The sequence below is a fragment of the Xenopus tropicalis genome, chromosome 5 (genome assembly GCF_000004195.4).
Source record: "Xenopus tropicalis strain Nigerian chromosome 5, UCB_Xtro_10.0, whole genome shotgun sequence".
Classification (NCBI taxonomy): domain Eukaryota; kingdom Metazoa; phylum Chordata; class Amphibia; order Anura; family Pipidae; genus Xenopus; species Xenopus tropicalis.
This window is the reverse complement of record NC_030681.2, coordinates 162,014,047-162,031,114: the sequence shown is the minus strand read 5'-3', so window position 1 is coordinate 162,031,114 and position 17,068 is coordinate 162,014,047. Positions and strand designations below refer to the sequence as shown.

At 57.8% G+C, this 17,068-nt stretch overlaps 1 protein-coding gene across 1 annotated transcript; it reads left to right on the top strand.

Annotated features, from left to right (window-relative positions):
* The first annotated feature begins 5,019 nt into the window (after positions 1 to 5,019).
* On the top strand, positions 5,020 to 15,539 carry znf513 (zinc finger protein 513). The gene is made up of 4 exons (XM_031901936.1): positions 5,020 to 5,342; positions 8,409 to 8,537; positions 10,513 to 11,208; positions 13,070 to 15,539. The coding sequence occupies exons 1-4, from the start codon at positions 5,120 to 5,122 to the stop codon at positions 13,831 to 13,833; spliced, it is 1,812 nt and encodes a 603-aa protein (XP_031757796.1). The 5' UTR covers positions 5,020 to 5,119; the 3' UTR covers positions 13,834 to 15,539.
* The last annotated feature ends 1,529 nt before the right edge of the window (positions 15,540 to 17,068 follow it).

Below are 17,068 nucleotides of genomic sequence, written 5' to 3'. Positions count from 1 at the left end.
TCACCCAGTGACCCCGCACCCCCCCCTATTACTCACCCAGTGACCCCGCACCCCCCCTATTACTCATCCAGTGACTCCGCACCCCCCCCCCTATTACTCACCCAGTGACCCCGCACCCCCCCTATTACTCACCCAGTGACCCCGCACCCCCCCTATTACTCACCCAGTGACCCCGCACCCCCCCTATTACTCACCCAGTGACCCCGCACCCCCCCTATTACTCATCCAGTGACTCCGCACCCCCCCTATTACTCACCCAGTGACCCCGCACCCCCCTATTACTCATCCAGTGACTCCGCACCCCCCCTATTACTCACCCAGTGACCCCGCACCCCCCCCTATTGCGCACCCAGTGACCCCGCACCCCCCCTATTACTCACCCAGTGACCCCGCACCCCCCCTATTACTCATCCAGTGACCCCGCACCCCCCCCTATTGCGCACCCAGTGACCCCGCACCCCCCTATTACTCACCCAGTGACCCCGCACCCCCCTATTACTCATCCAGTGACCCCGCACCCCCCCCTATTACTCACCCAGTGACCCCGCACCCCCCCTATTACTCACCCAGTGACCCCGCACCCCCCCCTATTGCGCACCCAGTGACCCCGCACCCCCCCCTATTACTCACCCAGTGACCCCGCACCCCCCCTATTACTCACCCAGTGACCCCGCACCCCCCCTATTGCGCACCCAGTGACCCCGCACCCCCCCCCTATTACTCACCCAGTGACTCCGCACCCCCCCCCTATTACTCACCCAGTGACCCCGCACCCCCCTATTACTCACCCAGTGACCCCGCACCCCCCCCTATTGCGCACCCAGTGACCCCGCACCCCCCCCTATTACTCACCCAGTGACCCCGCACCCCCCTATTACTCACCCAGTGACCCCGCACCCCCCCTATTACTCACCCAGTGACCCCGCACCCCCCCTATTACTCACCCAGTGACCCCGCACCCCCCCTATTGCGCACCCAGTGACCCCGCACCCCCCTATTGCGCACCCAGTGACCCCGCACCCCCCCTATTGCGCACCCAGTGACCCCGCACCCCCCCCTATTGCGCACCCAGTGACCCCGCACCCCCCCCCTATTACTCACCCAGTGACCCCGCACCCCCCCTATTACTCACCCAGTGACCCCGCACCCCCCCTATTGCGCACCCAGTGACCCCGCACCCCCCCTATTACTCACCCAGTGACTCCGCACCCCCCCCTATTACTCACCCAGTGACCCCGCACCCCCCCTATTACTCACCCAGTGACCCCGCACCCCCCCCTATTGCGCACCCCAGTGACCCCCGCACCCCCCCCCTATTACTCACCCAGTGACCCCGCACCCCCCTATTACTCACCCAGTGACCCCGCACCCCCCCCTATTGCGCACCCAGTGACCCCGCACCCCCCCCCCTATTACTCACCCAGTGACTCCGCACCCCCCCTATTACTCACCCAGTGACCCCGCACCCCCCCTATTACTCACCCAGTGACCCCGCACCCCCCCTATTACTCACCCAGTGACCCCGCACCCCCCCCTATTACTCACCCAGTGACCCCGCACCCCCCCTATTACTCACCCAGTGACCCCGCACCCCCCCCTATTGCGCACCCAGTGACCCCGCACCCCCCCCCCCTATTACTCACCCAGTGACTCCGCACCCCCCTATTACTCACCCAGTGACCCCGCACCCCCCCTATTACTCACCCAGTGACCCCGCACCCCCCCCTATTGCGCACCCAGTGACCCCGCACCCCCCCCCTATTACTCACCCAGTGACTCCGCACCCCCCCTATTACTCACCCAGTGACCCCGCACCCCCCCTATTACTCACCCAGTGACCCCGCACCCCCCCTATTACTCACCCAGTGACCCCGCACCCCCCCTATTGCGCACCCAGTGACCCCGCACCCCCCTATTACTCACCCAGTGACCCCGCACCCCCCTATTACTCACCCAGTGACCCCGCACCCCCCCTATTACTCACCCAGTGACCCCGCACCCCCCCTATTACTCACCCAGTGACCCCGCACCCCCCCTATTACTCACCCAGTGACCCCGCACCCCCCCTATTACTCACCCAGTGACCCCGCACCCCCCCTATTACTCACCCAGTGACCCCGCACCCCCCCCTATTACTCACCCAGTGACCCCGCACCCCCCCTATTACTCACCCAGTGACCCCGCCCCCCTATTACTCACCAGTGACCCCGCACCCCCCCTATTACTCACCCAGTGACCCGCAACCCCCCTATTACTCACCCAGTGACCCCGCACCCCCCCTATTTACTCACCCCAGTGACCCCGCACCCCCCCTATTACTCACCCAGTGACCCCGCACCCCCCCTATTACTCACCCAGTGACCCCGCACCCCCCCTATTACTCACCCAGTGACCCCGCACCCCCCCTATTGCGCACCCAGTGACCCCGCACCCCCCCTATTACTCACCCAGTGACCCCGCACCCCCCCTATTACTCACCCAGTGACCCCGCACCCCCCCTATTACTCACCCAGTGACCCCGCACCCCCTCTATTACTCACCCAGTGACCCCGCACCCCCCCTATTACTCACCCAGTGACCCCGCACCCCCCCCTATTGCGCACCCAGTGACCCCGCACCCCCCCTATTACTCACCCAGTGACCCCGCACCCCCCCTATTACTCACCCAGTGACCCCGCACCCCCCCTATTACTCACCCAGTGACCCCGCACCCCCCCCTATTGCGCACCCAGTGGACCCCGCACCCCCCCTATTACTCACCCAGTGACCCCGCACCCCCCCTATTACTCACCCAGTGACCCCGCACCCCCCCTATTACTCACCCAGTGACCCCGCACCCCCTCTATTACTCACCCAGTGACCCGCACCCCCCTATTACTCACCCAGTGACCCCGCACCCCCCCTATTACTCATCCAGTGACCCCGCACCCCCCCTATTACTCACCCAGTGACCCCGCACCCCCCCCTATTACTCACCCAGTGACCCCGCACCCCCCCCCCCTATTACTCACCCAGTGACTCCGCACCCCCCCTATTACTCACCCAGTGACCCCGCACCCCCCCTATTACTCACCCAGTGACCCCGCACCCCCCCTATTGCGCACCCAGTGACCCCGCACCCCCCCCTATTACTCACCCAGTGACTCCGCACCCCCCCTATTACTCACCCAGTGACCCCGCACCCCCCTATTACTCACCCAGTGACCCCGCACCCCCCCTATTACTCACCCAGTGACCCCGCACCCCCCCCCTATTGCGCACCCAGTGACCCCGCACCCCCCCTATTACTCACCCAGTGACCCCGCACCCCCCCTATTACTCACCCAGTGACCCCGCACCCCCCTATTACTCACCCAGTGACCCCGCACCCCCCTATTACTCACCCAGTGACCCCGCACCCCCCCTATTACTCACCCAGTGACCCCGCACCCCCCCTATTACTCACCCAGTGACCCCGCACCCCCCCTATTACTCACCCAGTGACCCGCACCCCCCCTATTACTCACCCAGTGACCCCGCACCCCCCCTATTACTCACCCAGTGACCCCGCACCCCCCCTATTACTCACCCAGTGACCCCGCACCCCCCCTATTACTCACCCAGTGACCCCGCACCCCCCCTATTACTCACCCAGTGACCCCGCCACCCCCCTATTACTCACCCAGTGACCCCGCACCCCCCCCTATTACTCACCCAGTGACCCCGCACCCCCCCCTATTGCGCACCCAGTGACCCCGCACCCCCCCTATTACTCACCCAGTGACCCCGCACCCCCCCTATACTCACCCAGTGACCCCGCACCCCCCCTATTACTCACCCAGTGACCCCGCACCCCCTCTATTACTCACCCAGTGACCCCGCACCCCCCCTATTACTCACCCAGTGACCCCGCACCCCCCCTATTGCGCACCCAGTGACCCCGCACCCCCCTATTACTCACCCAGTGACCCCGCACCCCCCCTATTACTCACCCAGTGACCCCGCACCCCCCTATTACTCAACCCAGTGACCCCGCACCCCCCCCTATTGCGCACCCAGTGACCCCCGCACCCCCCCTATTACTCACCCAGTGACCCCGCACCCCCCCTATTACTCACCCAGTGACCCCGCACCCCCCTATTACTCACCCAGTGACCCCGCACCCCCTCTATTACTCACCCAGTGACCCCGCACCCCCCCTATTTACTCACCCAGTGACCCCGCACCCCCCCTATTACTCATCCAGTGACCGCCGCAACCCCCCCCCTATTACTCACCCAGTGACCCCGCACCCCCCCTATTACTCACCCAGTGACCCCGCACCCCCCCTATTACTCACCCAGTGACCCCGCACCCCCCCTATTACTCACCCAGTGACCCCGCACCCCCCCTATTACTCATCCAGTGACCCCGCACCCCCCCTATTACTCACCCAGTGACCCCGCACCCCCCCTATTACTCACCCAGTGACCCCGCACCCCCCCTATTACTCACCCAGTGACCCCGCACCCCCCCTATTACTCATCCAGTGACCCCGCACCCCCCCTATTACTCACCCAGTGACCCCGCACCCCCCCTATTACTCACCCAGTGACCCCGCACCCCCCCTATTACTCACCCAGTGACCCCGCACCCCCCCTATTACTCATCCAGTGACCCCGCACCCCCCCTATTACTCACCCAGTGACCCCGCACCCCCCCCTATTACTCACCCAGTGACCCCGCACCCCCCTATTACTCATCCAGTGACCCCGCACCCCCCCTATTACTCACCCAGTGACCCCGCACCCCCCCCTATTACTCACCCAGTGACCCCGCACCCCCCCTATTACTCATCCAGTGACCCCGCACCCCCCCTATTACTCACCCAGTGACCCCGCACCCCCCCTATTACTCACCCAGTGACCCCGCACCCCCCCTATTACTCACCCAGTGACCCCGCACCCCCCCCCTATTACTCACCCAGTGACCCCGCACCCCCCCCCCCCTATTACTCACCCAGTGACTCCGCACCCCCCCCCCCAGTATTACACACCCAAGCGCGACCCTCTGCCCGACCCCCCGGCCCCGGTATTCAGCCCATCCCGCAGTACAGAATTTAATTCCAGTTGGTTTCCGCAGTACTTCCGGTTGGAAGGCGATGCCCCGCCCCTCACAGCTGATAGGTCACATGGTGCAGGGAGGGTCACATGTCGCAGTGACATCACCGGAGGCACCAGCATCTCCATATGCGGCTACAGGAACTTGTTCCTCCCGGGGTTCCTCCGACCGGAAGTACCGAGGCACAGACCGGAAGTACCGGTGTAAGGGGGAGGCGGTAGTCATGCCGAGGAGGAAGCAGTCCCACCCCCAGCCTGTTAAATGTGAGAGCTTGTGTGTATAGAATATACAGCTTCCCTGGGGCCCCCCCTGTGTGTATAGAATATACAGCTTCCCTGGGGCCCCTGTGTGTATAGAATATACAGCTTCCCTGGGGCCCCCCCTGTGTGTATAGAATATACAGCTTCCCTGGGGCCCCTGTGTGTATAGAATATACAGCTTCCCTGGGGCCCCCCCTGTGTGTATAGAATATACAGCTTCCCTGGGGCCCCCCCTGTGTGTATAGAATATACAGCTTCCCTGGGGCCCCCCCTGTGTGTATAGAATATACAGCTTCCCTGGGGCCCCCCTGTGTGTATAGAATATACAGCTTCCCTGGGGCCCCCCCTGTGTGTATAGAATATACAGCTTCCCTGGGGCCCCTGTGTGTATAGAATATACAGCTTCCCTGGGGCCCCCCCTGTGTGTATAGAATATACAGCTTCCCTGGGGCCCCCCCTGTGTGTATAGAATATACAGCTTCCCTGGGGCCCCCCCTGTGTGTATAGAATATACAGCTTCCCTGGGCCCCCCCCTGTGTGTATAGAATATACAGCTTCCCTGGGGCCCCCCCTGTGTGTATAGAATATACAGCTTCCCTGGGGCCCCTGTGTGTATAGAATATACAGCTTCCCTGGGGCCCCTGTGTGTATAGAATATACAGCTTCCCTGGGGCCCCCCCTGTGTGTATAGAATATACAGCTTCCCTGGGGCCCCCCCCTGTGTGTATAGAATATACAGCTTCCCTGGGGCCCCCCCTGTGTGTATAGAATATACAGCTTCCCTGGGGCCCCCCCTGTGTGTATAGAATATACAGCTTCCCTGGGGCCCCTGTGTGTATAGAATATACAGCTTCCCTGGGGCCCCTGTGTGTATAGAATATACAGCTTCCCTGGGGCCCCCCCTGTGTGTATAGAATATACAGCTTCCCTGGCCCCCCCTGTGTGTATAGAATCTACAGCTTCCCTGGGGCCCCCCCCTGTGTGTATAGAATATACAGCTTCCCTGGGGCCCCCCCCTGTGTGTATAGAATATACAGCTTCCCTGGGGCCCCTGTGTGTATAGAATATACAGCTTCCCTAGGGCCCCCGCTGTGTGTATAGAATCTACAGCTTCCCTGGGGCCCCTGTGTGTATAGAATATACAGCTTCCCTGGGCCCCCCCCTGTGTGTATAGAATCTACAGCTTCCCTGGGGCCCCTGTGTGTATAGAATATACAGCTTCCCTGGGGCCCCCCCTGTGTGTATAGAATATACAGCTTCCCTGGGGCCCCCCCTGTGTGTATAGAATATACAGCTTCCCTGGGGCCCCCCCTGTGTGTATAGAATATACAGCTTCCCTGGGGCCCCCCCTGTGTGTATAGAATATACAGCTTCCCTGGGGCCCCCCTGTGTGTATAGAATATACAGCTTCCCTGGGGCCCCTGTGTGTATAGAATCTACAGCTTCCCTGGGGCCCCTGTGTGTATAGAATATACAGCTTCCCTGGGCCCCCCCTGTGTGTATAGAATATACAGCTTCCCTGGGGCCCCTATGTGTATAGAATCTACAGCTTCCCTGGGGCCCCTGTGTGTATAGAATATACAGCTTCCCTGGGCCCCCCCCTGTGTGTATAGAATATACAGCTTCCCTGGGCCCCCCCTGTGTGTATAGAATATACAGCTTCCCTGGGGCCCCCCCTGTGTGTATAGAATATACAGCTTCCCTGGGGCCCCCCCTGTGTGTATAGAATCTACAGCTTCCCTGGGGCCCCCCCTGTGTGTATAGAATATACAGCTTCCCTGGGGCCCCCCCTGTGTGTATAGAATATACATCTTCCCTGGGGCCCCTGTGTGTATAGAATATACAGCTTCCCTGGGGCCCCCCCTGTGTGTATAGAATATACAGCTTCCCTGGGGCCCCTGTGTGTATAGAATCTACAGCTTCCCTGGGGCCCCTGTGTGTATAGAATATACAGCTTCCCTGGGCCCCCCCTGTGTGTATAGAATATACAGCTTCCCTGGGGCCCCTGTGTGTATAGAATCTACAGCTTCCCTGGGGCCCCTGTGTGTATAGAATCTACAGCTTCCCTGGGCCCCCCCCTGTGTGTATAGAATATACAGCTTCCCTGGGGCCCCCCCTGTGTGTATAGAATATACAGCTTCCCTGGGGCCCCCCCTGTGTGTATAGAATATACAGCTTCCCTGGGGCCCCCGCTGTGTGTATAGAATATACAGCTTCCCTGGGGCCCCCGCTGTGTGTATAGAATATACAGCTTCCCTGGGGCCCCCCCTGTGTGTATAGAATATACAGCTTCCCTGGGGCCCCCCCTGTGTGTATAGAATATACAGCTTCCCTGGGGCCCCCCCTGTGTGTATAGAATATACAGCTTCCCTGGGGGCCAGTGTTTCTGTGCTTTGTGGCCCCTGTGGGTGCCGGTAGAAAGGCTGGTAACCCTACCCTTGGGCATTGGCACTGTGTTGGTTTCTCTGTGTATAAATGAGGTGTTGGGGTGAGCAATGGGTTGGACGACAGGGGGAGGGGCAGGGAGTCTGTGGCTCAGGTTGTGGGTGGGACTAGGACTCTGATCTTGGCTTACAGGGGGAGGGGCAGGAAACTTATAGCCCAAGTGGTTGGTTGGTCTAGAACTCTCTAATGAAAGCTTACAGGGGGAGGGGAATTGAGTCTGTGACTCATGTAGTGGGCGGGAATAGAACACTTTGATGGAAGCTTACAGGGGGAGGGGCAGGGAGTCTGTGACACAAGCAGTGGGCGGGACTAGGACTCTGATGGAAGCTTACGGGGGGAGGGGCAGGGAGTCTGTGACACAAGCAGTGGGCGGGACTAGGACTCTGATGGAAGCTTACAGGGGGAGGGGCTGGGAGTCTGTGACTCAAGCAGTGGGCGGGACTAGGGATAGGGGGCAGAATTATCAGGGAGGTGTAACCTTCGGTTTCATTTTCCCACAATGCAATGTTCCGACACATCATTAGCAGGTTCTGCTTTATAATATTTAATGAGGACAGTGATCCAATCACATAACGGCGCTCTAATGATCAGCTGATGCACTGAGCTCCCTTCTGTCTCTCCTAGGGGGGAGTGAGGATCCATTAGATCCCAACCCAAGCAGTCTCGTTCTAGAGAGGGATCTCCTTCTGGGCCATGAACTCGAGTTCTCTGACAGCAGCGACCGACTCCTCTCCTTCTGTAAAGATTCCGAGGGTTTGTCCTTTTATATGGAATTTATTCCCTGTCTTACTTTGCCTTTAATCATCCTCATATTGGTGCTCTCTCTGGGGCAGAAACTCCCCGTGCCGCTCTCTCTGGGGCAGAAACTCTCTGTGCCTCTCTCTCTAGGGCAGAAACTCCCCGTGCCTCTCTCTCTAGGGCAGAAACTCCCCATGCCGCTCTCTCTAGGGCAGAAACTCCCCGTGCCGCTCTCTCTGGGGCAGAAACTCCCTGTGCCGCTCTCTCTGGGGCAGAAACTCCCCATGCCGCTCTCTCTAGGGCAGAAACTCCCCGTGCCGCTCTCTCTGGGGCAGAAACTCCCTGTGCCGCTCTCTCTGGGGCAGAAACTCCCCGTGCCTCTCTCTCTGGGGCAGAAACTCCCCATGTCTCTCTCTCTAGGGCAGAAACTCCCCATGTCTCTCTCTCTAGGGCAGAAACTCCCCATGTCTCTCTCTAGGGCAGAGACTCCCCATGTCTCTCTCTCTGGGGCAGAAACTCCCCGTGTGTCTCTCTCTCTCTCTAGGGCAGAAACTCCCCGTGTCTCTCTCTCTGGGGCAGAAACTCCCCGTGTCTCTCTCTCTAGGGCAGAAACTCCCCATGTCTCTCTCTGGGGCAGAAACTCCCCATGTCTCTCTCTAGGGCAGAAACTCCCCATGTCTCTCTCTGGGGCAGAAACTCCCCGTGTCTCTCTCTCTGGGGCAGAAACTCCCCATGTCTCTCTCTCTAGGGCAGAAACTCCCCATGTCTCTCTCTCTGGGGCAGAAACTCCCCATGTCTCTCTCTCTGGGGCAGAAACTCCCCATGTCTCTCTCTGGGGCAGAAACTCCCCGTGTCTCTCTCTCTGGGGCAGAAACTCCCCATGTCTCTCTCTCTAGGGCAGAAACTCCCCGTGCCGCTCTCTCTAGGGCAGAAACTCCCCATGTCTCTCTCTCTAGGGCAGAAACTCCCCAAGTCTCTCTCTCTAGGGCAGAAACTCCCAGTGTCTCTCTCTCTAGGGCAGAAACTCCCCAAGTCTCTCTCTCTGGGGCAGAAACTCCCCGTGTCTCTCTCTCTAGGGCAGAAACTCCCCGTGTCTCTCTCTCTAGGGCAGAAACTCCCCGTGTCTCTCTCTCTAGGGCAGAAACTCCCCGTGTCTCTCTCTCTAGGGCAGAAACTCCCCATGTCTCTCTCTATAGGGCAGAAACTCCCCGTGTCTCTCTCTCTAGGGCAGAAACTCCCCAAGTCTCTCTCTCTAGGGCAGAAACTCCCCATGTCTCTCTCTCTGGGGCAGAAACTCCCCATGTCTCTCTCTGGGGCAGAAACTCCCCATGTCTCTCTCTAGGGCAGAAACTCCCCGTGTCTCTCTCTCTAGGGCAGAAACTCCCCAAGTCTCTCTCTCTAGGGCAGAAACTCCCCAAGTCTCTCTCTCTAGGGCAGAAACTCCCCAAGTCTCTCTCTCTAGGGCAGAAACGAGCCTTACATGTCCAATACCTGCCCCATAACTACCCAATTCCTGCCCCATACCAGCCCCATAACTACCCCATACCTGCCCCATAACTACCCCATACCTGCCCCATACCTGCCCCATAACTACCCCATACCTGCCCCATACCTGCCCCATACCTGCCCCATACCAGCCCCATAACTACCCCATACCTCCCCCATACCAGCCCCATAACTACCCCATACCTGCCCCATGCCTGTCCCATGCCTGTCCCATACCTGCCCCCTACCTGCCCCCTACCTGCCCCATACCTGCCCCATGCCTGTCCCATACCTGCCCCCTACCTGCCCCATACCTGCCCCATGCCTGTCCCATACCTGCCTTGACTCCATCTTGCCCTTCAGTGCAGCAGTGCCACAAACCAAGGGTTCTGTTGTTCCCCCATTACTTTGGGGGCGACACGGGTCAGATTTTGGGTACATTCAGTAGGACGGTTGGCACATGGGGGCACAGTCGTTGGCATTTACACGTGGTCTCTCTTGGCAGATTCGGTGGTGTGCAAGATGGAGATCCCCTGTTACTCGCTGAGTGAGGACGAGTATTCGGGGTACCGCCCCCTGAGTGCTGACAGTGACCCCGATGATGTTGGGATGGGAGACCCGCTAGGGGACACGGGGCGCTGCCTGGATCTGCCACTCGGGCACCGCTGCCTACCTTGCCTTACTTCTTCCTCCTCGGCAGGGGGCTCCCCTCCTCCCCTCAGCGCCCCCCCCACACACCCCTCTGGGCAGAAGGAACGTATTCTCTTCCCCTGCCAACTCTGCCCCTTTTCCACGCACTATTCCAGTCACCTCAAGCGCCACATGAAGACGCATAACGGTGAGAAACCCTTCCGGTGCCCGCACTGCCTCTATGCCTCTGCCCAGCTGGTGAACCTCAAGCGCCACCTACGCACCCACACGGGCGAGAAACCCTTCCGCTGCGAGCACTGTGGCTTCTCCTGCAGCAGCCCGGGCAACCTGAAGCGCCACCAGCGCGTCCACACCCAGGAGAAGCCCTACTCCTGCAATCTGTGCCCGTATCGCTGCAACCAGAGCCGCAACCTCAAGCGCCACCTTCTGGGGCACCGACGCAGGGGGCAAGAGAGACAGCGCCGGGGAGCGGCCCCCCAGGAGGAGGAGGAGGATGGAGCAGAGGCAGAAGATGAAGAAGAGAAAAAGATTAAACGGAGACAGACAGAAGGTTAAAGCTTTCTCCCTGTATATTGTATTGTATTGCCTCCTGGTACCTACCCCTGGGGGCAAATATACCCCCTACGGTCCACTGTAGTTATATTAGGAGATACCATACAAATGCCTGCAGGCTGAGTTATCACTCATGTATTATAAGGGATAATGTACCCCCTACTGTAAATGATAAGGATATTAGCAGTCACTGAGGGGCTCTGTGCCCCCCATATAAAGGCACAAGGCTGCAGGCTGAGTTATACAGGGAACTCTGAGTATCACTCATGTATTATAAGGGATAATGTACCCCCTACTGTAAATGATAAGGATATTAGCAGTCACTGAGGGGTTCTGTGCCCCCCATATAAAGGCACAAGGCTGCAGGCTGAGTTATACAGGGAACTCTGAGTATCACTTGTGTATTATAAGGGATAATGTACCCCCTACTGTAAATGATAAGGATATTAGCAGTCACTGAGGGGCTCTGTGCCCCCCATATAAAGGCACAAGGCTGCAGGCTGAGTTATACAGGGAACTCTGAGTATCACTCATGTATTATAAGGGATAATGTACCCCCTACTGTAAATGATAAGGATATTAGCAGTCACTGAGGGGTTCTGTGCCCCCCATATAAAGGCACAAGGCTGCAGGCTGAGTTATACAGGGAACTCTGAGTATCACTCATGTATTATAAGGGATAATGTACCCCCTACTGTAAATGATAAGGATATTAGCAGTCACTGAGGGGTTTTGTGCCCCCCATATAAAGGCACAAGGCTGCAGGCTGAGTTATACAGGGAACTCTGAGTATCACTCATGTATTATAAGGGATAATGTACCCCCTACTGTAAATGATAAGGATATTAGCAGTCACTGAGGGGTTTTGTGCCCCCCATATAAAGGCACAAGGCTGCAGGCTGAGTTATACAGGGAACTCTGAGTATCACTCATGTATTATAAGGGATAATGTACCCCCTACTGTAAATGATAAGGATATTAGCAGTCACTGAGGGGTTCTGTGCCCATATAAAGGCACAAGGCTGCAGGCTGAGTTATACAGGGAACTCTGAGTATCACTCATGTATTATAAGGGATAATGTACCCCCTACTGTAAATGATAAGGATATTAGCAGTCACTGAGGGGTTCTGTGCCCCCCATATAAAGGCACAAGGCTGCAGGCTGAGTTATACAGGGAACTCTGAGTATCACTCATGTATTATAAGGGATAATGTACCCCCTACTGTAAATGATAAGGATATTAGCAGTCACTGAGGGGTTCTGTGCCCCCCATATAAAGGCACAAGGCTGCAGGCTGAGTTATACAGGGAACTCTGAGTATCACTCATGTATTATAAGGGATAATGTACCCCCTACTGTAAATGATAAGGATATTAGCAGTCACTGAGGGGTTCTGTGCCCCCCATATAAAGGCACAAGGCTGCAGGCTGAGTTATACAGGGAACTCTGAGTATCACTCATGTATTATAAGGGATAATGTACCCCCTACTGTAAATGATAAGGATATTAGCAGTCACTGAGGGGTTCTGTGCCCCCCATATAAAGGCACAAGGCTGCAGGCTGAGTTATACAGGGAACTCTGAGTATCACTCATGTATTATAAGGGATAATGTACCCCCTACTGTAAATGATAAGGATATTAGCAGTCACTGAGGGGTTCTGTGCCCCCCATATAAAGGCACAAGGCTGCAGGCTGAGTTATACAGGGAACTCTGAGTATCACTCATGTATTATAAGGGATAATGTACCCCCTACTGTAAATGATAAGGATATTAGCAGTCACTGAGGGGCGGGGCACAGGGCTGCAGGCTGTACAAGGGCACATGTTTATAATCCTTATGATTCCTTTCTGTTCCAGATGCCCCAACCCCGGCTCTTTCTATTCCTTTCATATCGGGAGACCTTTCGGTGCCAACCTGTGCCCGCCTGAGCCGTGCTGCCTCACCCCCGGCGCCCCCTGCTGCCCCAGGCGACAGCCTTCCCGAGTTGCTGTTCCCGTTTACGTGCCAGACCTGCGGCTTGGTGCTAGACGAGGGCTGCCATCAGGATGGTGAGGAAGAGGAGGAGGAGGAGGAGGGGGCAGCGGAAGGGCAGTCGTGCTCTCGGTGCAGCACCTGCGCACTTGGGGGTCCCGGGAGTCCGGGCAAAGGATTTTCCTGCGTCCTGTGCTCCTTCGTCACTCACTACCCCAACCACCTGTCGCGGCACATGAAGACTCACAGTGGGGAGAAGCCGTACAAGTGCCAGCTGTGCCCGTACGCCTCTGCCCACTATGACAACCTGAAGCGGCACCAGCGAGTGCATACGGGCGAGAAGCCCTACAAGTGCCAGCTGTGTGACTATGCCTGCGGCAACCTGGCAAACCTGAAGCGCCACGGGCGCATCCACTCGGGGGACAAACCTTTCCGCTGCGGCCTGTGCAGCTACAGCTGCAACCAGAGCATGAACCTGAAGCGCCATATGCTGCGCCACACGGGCGAGAAGCCCTTCCGCTGCGCCCAGTGCCACTACACCACCGGGCACTGGGACAACTACAAGCGCCACCAAAAGACTCACGGACACTCAGCGGAGGGCTGGACCCACCCCAGGCGCAGCAGCAAAGTGCAGCGTTACTCAGTATAGACTAGTGCCCGGGGGTGAGTGGGTGGGAAAGGGGCAGCGAGGGCACGCATGTTGCCTAGCTGTGTGAGGTTGGGGGGTATCACATAACATAGAGGGCACAGAATACAAATGTCTCTCCCTGGCACAGTCGCACCAGTAGGGCAAAACCAAACATCCTTAACCCTTAAATTCCTACAAGGTGCCATGTTACATGCCCATCATCCTTGGCATCACTTGCTCTCAGCTGGGCTCTTATCTGCATTTGATTTGGGTTCCAGGCTCATAAGAAGGGCATATGGGCATGTTTTGTGCCTTGTACCCGTGCTCCATGTGCCACCTTCTGCCTCTTGTGCCATCTCCTGCTGCGTGTGCCACCTTCTCCTCCTTGTGTCACCTTCTGCTCCATGTGCCACCTTCTGCTCCATGTGCCACCTTCTGCTCCATGTGCCACCTTCTGCTCCTTGTGCCACCTTCTGCTCCATGTGCCATCTCCTGCTCCATGTGCCACCTTCTGCTCCTTGTGCCACCTTCTGCTCCTTGTGCCACCTTCTGCTCCTTGTGCCACCTTCTGCTCCTTGTGCCACCTTCTGCTCCATGTGCCATCTCATGCTCCGTGTGCCACCTTCTGCCTCTTGTGCCATCTCCTGCTCCTCGTGCCATCTCCTGCTCCTTGTGCCACCTTCTGCTCCTCGTGCCATCTCATGCTCCGTGTGCCACCTTCTGCCTCTTGTGCCATCTCCTGCTCCTTGTGCCATCTCCTGCTCCTTGTGCCATCTCCTGCTCCTTGTGCCATCTCCTGCTCCTCGTGCCATCTCCTGCTCCGTGTGCCACCTTCTGCCTCTTGTGCCATCTCCTGCTCCTTGTGCCATCTCCTGCTCCTTGTGCCATCTCCTGCTCCTTGTGCCATCTCCTGCTCCTCGTGCCATCTCCTGCGCCTTGTGCCACCTTCTGCTCCTTGTGCCATCTCATGCTCCGTGTGCCACCTTCTGCCTCTTGTGCCATCTCCTGCTCCTCGTGCCATCTCCTGCTCCTTGTGCCACCTTCTGCTCCTCGTGCCATCTCATGCTCCGTGTGCCACCTTCTGCCTCTTGTGCCATCTCCTGCTCCTTGTGCCATCTCCTGCGCCTCGTGCCATCTCCTGCTCCTCGTGCCATCTCCTGCTCCTCGTGCCATCTCCTGCTCCTCGTGCCATCTCCTGCTCCTTGTGCCATCTCCTGCGCCTTGTGCCATCTCCTGCTCCTTGTGCCGCCTTCTGCTCCATGTGCCATATGGGCGAGAAGCCCTTCCGTTTTGCCCAGTGCCACTACACAACCGGGCACTGGGAAACTACATGGGACATGTGCCCCCTTCTGCTCCTTGTGCCAACATGTGACCCCCAGACTCCCCCGTCTCTCTCACCCACCAGTACAGACCCCCCCGCACCCACACTTTGCACATATCAAGCACTTCCCCGTGCCCCAGGCTGTGCCCCCCAGTAGGACTGTTTGACTGCAGTGTTGTGTCCGGCCTGGGGGGGCGCCCTTGTACAGAGAGTTAAAGGGACAGTCTCACCTGCATGAACCAAGAAAAGGGAATTATTTATTGTTGCGCAATCCGCTGGGTTCTGGTTCCTTTATCCGGATTGGGTTTATTTGGGTTCAAGTATTTTGATATTGGAAGTTACAGTGAAAATGTTGAATTCTCAGAAGCACAGTATTTAAAGGGCAACTAAAAGACTTTTCACTGCTGATTTTGTACTGGGAACTCTGTGTGCCCCCCCCCCAGCCTGTTGTCCCTGTGACCCAGAACCCTGCCCTGATTGGGCCTTACCCCTTTGCCCCCAAAGTCTCTTAGATGCCCAGGCCAACCCTGACAGTGCCTAGAGCTGCATTGGGCCCTGGGTTACAGCTGATTATTGTACATAATGGTACTGGGCAGTCCCAACTGCACCAACCCAAATGTAGTGCTGAGCGGAACCGGAGCTGTGCCCTGGGCTTGGTGGCGCCATGTTCCAGAGTTCATGGCACTGATTGGCTGGCAGGGGAAAGGCCAGACTGGCATTGAGTGCCTATGCTGCTGCTTGCCCAATGGTAACATGGCACTGCCAGCCCTGCTGTGCTGCTCTGTGATTGGCTGCGCAATATGGGGGCGGTACAATGATGATATTGGGGGTGGGGCTTATACAGTATTGGGGTCTTTAGTCTGTACCAATAAGTCACCTGGACTCGCTGGCTTTTCCCTGAAGGTTTTTCGCTAGTCATGTGACCATCTGGTACTGGGATCTTCCTGGAATAGATCCCTGGGATGTTGCTCCAATCAGCAGGGGCTCAGGGTCACATGGGGGGAAGGAGCTGATTGTATTAGCATGATTGGAGCTTTGAGGGGGTTAATAACCCGCCCAGGGGGAGGTGCCAAGCAGCACTGTATGTGGCGGCCAATAGATGTCGCACCCCCCCGCCTCTATTCACACTTGGTTCCTCCCTATTCACATATATGGCTCCTTTAGCTCCTCCTCTCTTATACCAGTCACTCCCCTGCCCAGAGTGTGGGCGTGTCCGTCCCCATTTATAGGTAAGTACCCGGCTGTGCCCCGAGGAGCTGGCACTTCTGTGCCCTACCCTGATGTTTGGTTTCTCCCACAGACACCATGTGACTCTTTTTGTGCTTTGGGATTGGGTGTTTTGGGGGAAGCAGTTGGTGCCTCAGGGTGTTGCTGGGTGCAGACAGGGGTGCAGGGCAGTTTGCCCCCAGTTGCATACAGTACAGGAGAAGCATGTCTTGCCTCCCACCCTGCTCTTCCTGTTGGTTCCAGTCTGGATCCCCCCATGTTCTTAGGGCCCCTCTGGGATGTTCCAACTCTCTCACCTTCGCCCCTGTGCTGGGGGGGTTCTGATAACCCCCAGTTTGTGTTCTAGTGGATGGTGGGGGTCAGACAGAAGGTACTGGCCCGGGTGGTCGGCTCCCATTAGACCCCCAATTCTCAGCTTCCCCCCCATCTCTGACTGACCAAGCAGCCCAATAAAGCCGGTGTGTTCTGCCCCACTGTGTCCCGCCTGAAGCCTTTGTGCATGTAACCCAGTTGCCCCCACGGATCAGAACCACCGACTGGGTTGGATTCCCAGAGCCTTTCTCTCACTGCCCCCGGTACAGCTGTGCGCGATGGGCGAGACTGGCGACCCCCTGGCACTTCTGCCCATACAGCTTATCCTTCTACATGAAATCCCATAAGGAACATGTTCTGGGTTCAGCCTTGTCCTGTTGCCAAGGGTGCAGTGTA

What these genes read in the sequence shown, in the direction of transcription:
- znf513 (XM_031901936.1), top strand. Translation starts at nt 5,120, where the DNA reads ATGCCCCGCCCCTCACAGCTGATAGGTCACATGGTGCAGGGAGGGTCA. An exon ending in CCACCCCCAGCCTGTTAAAT is followed by an intron (nt 5,343 to 8,408) that starts GTGAGAGCTTGT and finishes TGTCTCTCCTAG; the next exon opens with GGGGGAGTGAGGATCCATTA. An exon ending in TAAACGGAGACAGACAGAAG is followed by an intron (nt 11,209 to 13,069) that starts GTTAAAGCTTTC and finishes TTTCTGTTCCAG; the next exon opens with ATGCCCCAACCCCGGCTCTT.